This window comes from Piliocolobus tephrosceles, chromosome 3 (genome assembly GCF_002776525.5).
Source record: "Piliocolobus tephrosceles isolate RC106 chromosome 3, ASM277652v3, whole genome shotgun sequence".
Taxonomy (NCBI): Eukaryota; Metazoa; Chordata; class Mammalia; order Primates; family Cercopithecidae; genus Piliocolobus; species Piliocolobus tephrosceles.
In genome coordinates, this window is record NC_045436.1 from 170,352,854 (window position 1) to 170,360,376 (window position 7,523).

Genomic DNA, 7,523 nt, shown 5'->3' on the forward strand with positions numbered 1-7,523 from the left:
GTATAAAAGTTCAGAAAATTTGCAGCCTGACAATGTAATAGAAAAGAAAATCCCATTTTCTGAGGAGAAATTCAAACCAGCTATAAAAATTTGCATAAGTAATATGGATCTGAATGTTAATCACCAAGACAATGGGGAAAATGTCTCTGGGGCATGTCAGAGGTCTTCACAGCATCCCCTCCCATCACAGGCCTGAAGGCCTAGGAAGAAAAAAATGTTTTCTTAGACCAGGCCCAGGGTCCCCATTCTGTGTGCAGTCCAGGGACTTGATGCCTGGTGTCCCAGCTGTTCCAGCCATGACTAAAAGGAGCCAAGGTACAACTCGGGCCATGGCTTTGGAGGGTGCAAGCCCAAACCTTGGCAGCTTCCACATGGTGTTGAGCCTGCAAGTACACAGAAGTCAAGAACTGAGGTTTGAGAACCTCTGCCTAGATTTCAGAGGATGTATGGAAATGCCTGGATGCCCAGGCAGAAGTTTGCTGCAGGGGCAGGGCTCTCATGGAGAACCTCTGCTAGGGCAGTGCAGAAGGGAAATGTGGGGTTGGAGCCCCCACACAGAATTCCTACTGGGGCACTGCCTAGTGGAGATATGAGAAGAGGGACACTGTCTTCCAGACCCCAGAATGGTAGACCCACTGACAGCTCGCACTGTGTACCTGGAAAAGCTGCAGACACTCAACACCAGCTCATGAAAGCAGCCAGGAGGGAGGCTGTACCCTGCAAAGCCACAGGGGTGAAGCTGCCCAAGACCATGGGAACCCACCTCTTGCATCATGACCCAAATGCGAGACATATTTACCCAATGCCTGTACCTCCATTGTATCTAGGAAGTAACTAATTTGCCTTTGATTTTACAGACTCTTAGGCAGAAGGGACTTGCCTTGTCTCAGATGAGATGTTAGACTGTAGACTTTTAAGTTGATGCTGAAATGAGTTAAGACTTTGGGGGACTTGTTGGGAAGGCAATGACTGGTTTTGAAATGTGAGGACAGATTTGGGAGAGGCCAGGGGTGAAATGATATGGTTTGGCTGTGTTCCTACCCAAATCTCATCTTGGATTGTAACTCCCACAATTCCCAGGTTTCATGGGAGGAAGTGGGTGGGAGGTGATTGAATTATGGTGGCGGATCTTTCCTGCACTGTTCTCATGATAGTGAATGAGTTTCACAAGATCTGATGGTTTTATATATGGGAGTTTCCCTGCACAAGCTCTCTTTTTGCCTGCCACCATCCACATAAGACGTGACTTGCCCCTCCTTGCCTTTTGCCATGATTGTGAGGTCTCTCCAGCCATGTGGAACTGTAAGTCCATTAAACATCTTTCTTTTGTAAATTGCCCAGTCTTGGGTAGGTCTTTATCAGCAGCATGATAACAGATTAATACACCCAGGAAAGCAAGAGCAATGTAATTAAATATGAGGGCAGGCAACTGTAATGATAGCCAGCAGTTACTCAGCTCTGTTTTAGGCACTTATGTGGATTACCTCATTCAATTTACACAGCAAGCCTAGGAAGCAGACACTGCTATCGTGCCTACCTTACAGATGAAGACATTGAGGTATGAGAGACTAACGGCCAAGTTCACCCAGTGAATGGCAGAGCAAGGGCTGGAATTAGGCAGTTGGTTACCAGACTTAGGAAAATACGATATAAAGGATTTGCAAGTATAGAAAATCTCTAGTTATATAATAAAGAGACAACAAATGGGAAGTGGTCCTGCAGCAAATGTGAGATGACAAGAGAGAAGAGAGGGCAAAAGAAGAAAAATAAGGGTAGTTAACCAGGATGTGTGAAAAAAGATGCAAACTCAGTCATTCCTAGCTAGGAAACACACTCCTTGTTTAAGAAGAGATTCATTGAGTATAATTAGACTTACTCTTACGTAATATGCCTGATGTTTGTTCTTTATGTGTAAGGTAGTGAATTATTTTAAAAAATTAAAGTGGAATGTTATAAACATAGCTATTCAAAAAGCAAAGCACTTTCAATTTCATGTAATAAAAGTGGAGAGAGAGGAGTGTCTACCTTTTTATACAGTGTTTCAAGCTCTGCCTTAATGCTCTGCTCCTGTGTTAGTACTGGCCGCCTTGAAGGAAATGGCTTGATGGGGTTTGGCAGAGCTAGGATCCTACCGTCATCTCCAAACCATCTTCTTTCCTGTAGGTGAAGCAGAGGGAATGATAACATTTTCTTCTAATTGAACAGAAAATGGTTTACAACACAAACAACGTTTCTTGTCAAAAAATTCTGTGTCAACATATATATTTCATGTACCTCCTCCCCCAACAGAACTGTAAAAGTCTGTTTCCATTAGAAATCAAGTCTTCACTAACACCTCTCACAGCTGATTTAAAATATACACCCTGGCTCCCTAAATAGTATTTTAAAGAACTTAAATGAATGCTTAGGAAAAATTTATTTTCTATTCATTAAACATTTAAGAAAAAAAAAAAACACAGGATAAAAATTCAAAATTGAGACTATTCTACCTATGGATAATTTAAACATTCTGTCAAGTACGAAAAGGTTGCCAGCATCTGGTTTAGCAGGAAAAACACAGATTCAGCTAGCAAAGATGGATTTTGAGCAGTTGAGAAGTTATATTATTTGAGGATCAATAAATGTACTGAGAGAGAAAGTTAAAAAAAAATTGAACCACTTTCTGTGGATAACCTCAAGAGGAAATGAGTACAGTGGATGCAATGACTGCCCTGTTAGGAAAATAAAAGCTATGTCTAGTGCACCCAGGCCACACTTACGGGATCCTGCATCAGCAATCTGTTCTCCATGATGTTCTGATTGGTGCGTGCCACCTCTGGTCTTACTCCAGTGTAAAGGCCTTCATCTTCCAGGAACCTGGGCTGTACATTCTCAGGAAGCTTTTTATATGTAGGGACTAGATAGTTTATAAATAAATAAAACATTAGGGCCAATCTAAATATCTCAAACTGCAATTTGGTGAATGAATCACTAGAGATTTCATTTATGTTCTTAGAAAATGCAAATTTTCCAAATTAATTTTTAAAAGCAGAACCAAGGGAAAGATGAATGTGCTCACTTATAGGAGTATGTTGTAGAATCAGGTATTTAAAGAAAATACCTAAATAATTTAATATGTAACTCATCAGTGTGGCATACTGAGAAGAAGGTAGTATTCAAATCATAGGACGAGGGACAAGTTTTAGCTTTATTACTTTTCAGCTGGGTGAATTGGGGCCAGGCACTTCTTTGAACTCTCTCCTCCTGTACAAAAGAGATAATAATCTACTTAACTGGGCTTCTGGGAGAATTAAATGAGGTAAAGTATGAGGACGTGCTTTGTAAATGAACAAGTTTATTTGAGTGAACGTGATCATTACCTCATTTATTCATTCACTGCTTTATTCATTCATAGAACACATCTTTACTGAGAGCCTCCTTGTGCCAGGCACAGATGAGACTCTGGGAATCCAGGCCAGTTCCCTGCTGCCTTGGAGATTGGATCGTAGTGGGAGTGACAGGCAGCAACAGGAAGCAAAGGTCTCTACAAGATCACGCCATAGAGTAGTAAGAAAATACACAGGGGATGGTGACTTAGGGAAGGGTGGGGATAAACTTAAGATGAAAGAAAGGCTGTTCTCATAAACTCTCAGCCCCTGTAACTGATCACTGATTTGATAAAAGGGTTCCCACAGTACTTTGGTGTATCTTCCATTAGTCTATCAATAAGTGTTTGTTGAATGGATATTTTTCCATGTTCTGTGTTTTTTTTTTTTGTGGTTGTTGTTTGTTTGTTTGAAGATATTTCTTGATTGTTAAATCAGATTAGAAACTGGAATCAGATCTGGAGATGAGGCATCCTTATGCACTAGCCATATTTCATTACAAGGAAAGTGACGATTTCTAAACTGAACAAGAAAATAAAAAGAGCAAGTACCTGTCTGCCTACTGGGTATGAAGAGCATTTCTGTTTCCATCTGCAGCCGATCATGAATGCTTTCATAATCTGCAGGTCTGACTGCTACAAAATCGTCAGCCGTGTGATCTAAGCCCAATAGGAAGTCCTCAGCATCATCACCAGTAAGCAGTTCTTCCTCATCCTGCATAATGTTAAAAAGTAACAAGAAAAAATCATGCTAAGATTCTTAGTTAGAAAAATAATTAACAATACCAGACTCACGAAACTTAACATTTCCTACAACTTTATCTTTTCCTTTTTTAAAAAAATGAAAGCATAGAACTATACAATCTTTCATATTTAACAAGTGGGTTTTAAAAAAAAATTGTTTTGCACTATTCTACACACCTGGAAGATGTCAAAATCAGAGATGGCTGTTTCAGAAGAGAAGTGGTAAGCAAAACAATCAAAATCCCAACAAATCTGGCCTCCTTTGAGGGTGCTTACTTTTGGCCATTTATGTAAAGAATTGGGCTCATAATTTATGTAGCAGTTTAACCTTCCACCTGGCACTAAACCAAGGGAAAAGGCACCAAGCGTATAGGTGCACAGTCTACACACCCTGTTCAGACTGCCTGGGTTTAAATCCCAGCTTCACCATATACTGTCTGAGGAACTTGAAACTGCTTATTTAACCATCTGATCCTCAGTTTCCTCACTTATAAGATGGTTATAGTAATAGAGTTTACCTCTAAGCACTTTGTGGGGATAAAATTAAATGATGCACTTAAAAATTCAAAGCAAAGAGGCTATAATCACAAATGTTAGCTGACATATATTGATTTTGTTTGGATATTTTCCAAACGTCTTCTCCTCCTTCCTCTTTTTCTTTCTCCTTCTTTTAAAAATTTAAACCTGGTATCCATTTATGAGCAACATCTTTTAAAATCCTGTGGAGACTTTCAGGTAGCTGAAGACAACGATGGCAGTCTAGCTACTTGCCTCTTAATATTTCCTCTCCATGTACACGAAACAGTAGGAAGGAAAAAGGGAATCTATGTAGAAACCATGCTTTTAACTTAGCTTGAAGACAGAGAATGTCAAAACATTGAACAAGTGAAGAGACAAAGATCACCAGATGGCAGTGTGTAATCTTCCTTCTCCTGCCCCACCTCTGCTTCATGGTGAGCAAAATCACCCAGAGAAAAACTGCAGAGAAGACAGAAAAGGGAAGCTAGCAAAAGGGGCTACAGAGGATCTAAAACTTTGTTCAAAAAGACTAAATCAACCTTGAAGATGAAAATACTTTAAAAGTGTCCGGGCGGAGTAGAGCATGGACTATAGGGAAGGGGCTTCAAAATGTGTGTGATTTAAAATGTGTGTGATTTTAGGAAAACAGAGCTTCTGGGGCAGTGAATAGGCAAAAGGAAGGGAGAAGTGGCCTTTGGTGGAAAGTGTCATAATTTCAGAAGATGTTCACAACTGGAGACTTCTATCAACAGGTGAAGCCCAATTCTCCTCCATTTGAGAGTGCACTATGCCTCGTGACTTACTTCTCCTGAGTAGAACGTGGCAGAAGTGACGGTATGTGGCTCCTGAGACTAGGTCATAAAGGAAGTGTGGCTTCCTTTTTGGGTTCTCTCCTAGATCATTTGCTTTTGGGAAGTTAGCTGTCATGTCAGGAGGACACTCAAGCAACATTGAATGAGCTGAATGCTGATTTGCATAACGATTGTTATAGAATAAACTAACATTTCCCGAGCTTCTATAAATCTAGGTAAAAGAAGTGCATTTCTGGGAGGCATTTCTCAAGGGAGGAGATTATAAGTGAAGCAGAGAATTAATCCAATTATGCGAATACTAGACTATCCTAGGGTGTTTTTGTTACTTTTAATGTGGCAAAATATATATAACATAAAGTCCACCATTTTAACCTTTTTTTTTTTTTTTTTGAGACAGAGTCTTGCTCTGTCATCTAGGCTGGAGTGCAATGGCGCGATCTCGGCTCACTGCAACTTCCGCCGCTCGGGTTCAAGTAATTCTCCTGCCTCAGCCTTCTGAGTAGCTGGATTACAGGTGCCTGCCACCACACCCAGCTAATTTTTGTAATTTTAGTAGAGACGGGGTTTCACCATGTTGGCCAGGCTGGTCGCAAACTCCTGACCTTAGGTGATCCACCCTTCTGGGCCTCCCAAAGCTGGGATTACAGGCCACCACGCCCAGCCCACTTTAACCATTTTTAGGTGAACAGTTCAGTGGCATTAAGTAAATTCACATTGTGGTTCTACCATTACCACCATCTGTTCGTCTTCCCAGACTGAAATTCTGTACCCATTAAACAACAACTTTGATTCCTTCTTTCCTCTAGCCTCTGACCACCACCATTCTACTTTCTGTCTCTATGATTTTGACTATACAACGTAGCTCATATAAGTGAAAGCACACAATATTTGTTCTTTTGTGACTGGCTTACTTTTCTTAGTGTAATGTCTTCAAGGTATATCTGTGTTGTGGCATGTGTCTGAATGTCCATGCTTTCTGAGGGTGTATACTATTCCATTGTATATTTATGTTTATCCATTTATCTGCTGATAAACACTTGGGTTGCTTCTACCTTTTGGCTTTTGTGCATAATGCTGCTATGAACATTGATGCACAAGTATATGTTCAAGTTCTTGTCTTCAATGTTTTTGGATATATACACAGAGTGAAATTGAATTGCTGGATCATATTATAATTCTGTGGTTAACTTTTGAAGAACCACCATACTGTTTTTCACAGCAGCTGCACTATTTTACATGGCTGCAAGCAATGCACCAAAGCCCAGTTTCTCCATATCCTCTATGACACTTGTTTTGTTTTTGGTAAGAGCCATTCTAATGGATGTGCAGGGGTATCTCATTGTGGGTTTGATTTGCACTTCCCTAATGATGAATGGTGTAAAGTATCTTTTTATGGACTTATTGTCTATTTGCATGTCTTCTTTGAAGAAATGTCTGTTCAATACCTTTGCCCATTTTTAAATGGTATATTCTCCTTTTATCTCACACATACCACCCACAGTTGCAGAATTTGAGTTGTAGCCTGGGTGTGGTGTTTGGGCACAAAAAGCTGCTTACTTTGTAAAGTTGCAGTAAGAGAGAGACTGAGGTTTCATTTGCGTTGCAGAGGAACATACTTTGCACATGGAATAAATACTAATCATTATGTGGAGTCTAGCAAGAAAAATCCACAAGCCACATTATTTAATTTTTTTTTTTCACAAAATAAAGATAAACAGGTTTAATCAAGGTTCTTCCTACTACATTGTAGGGTCTAACCCAGAGCACAGGGAGCCATGTGAATTCAGTACTTGGGATTTCAACTCATGTGGAGTGTCATTCTCCTGGTGGTGGCGGGTTTTCTCCTCAGCCACTTTCTTTCTTGCAGGTGTATCACCCTTTTCCTCCCAGCCCTCCACCCACACCTCATTACCATCCTGATATTAAATACCATTTCCTTTCCTCTTCCTCGTGCGGGTGGTTCTTCTTCTTCCCCTTTCTCCTCCCCTTGATTAGTTCCCGCTCTATGTCTTGCTTTTGGCTTTTCCTCTGATTCTTCTGGTTCGGGATCAAAGTTGAAAGTAAAGAAGTTGTAGGCCTCTTCT

The 7,523-nt window shown here is 40.4% G+C and overlaps 1 protein-coding gene across 3 annotated transcripts in view; it reads right to left on the reverse strand.

Annotated features, from left to right (window-relative positions):
* CC2D2A (coiled-coil and C2 domain containing 2A) overlaps positions 1-7,523 on the reverse strand; it is a 142,956-nt gene that overhangs the window by 88,591 nt on the left and 46,842 nt on the right. For all 3 annotated transcript variants that reach the window (XM_026455630.1, XM_026455632.1, XM_026455631.1), the window contains 4 exons: positions 7,370-7,516; positions 3,917-4,079; positions 2,760-2,896; positions 2,026-2,157 (listed from right to left, as the gene is read on the reverse strand). In XM_026455630.1, the coding sequence (XP_026311415.1) occupies positions 2,026-2,157; positions 2,760-2,896; positions 3,917-4,079; positions 7,370-7,516 (579 nt within the window). The remainder of the gene's footprint in view (positions 1-2,025; positions 2,158-2,759; positions 2,897-3,916; positions 4,080-7,369; positions 7,517-7,523) is intronic.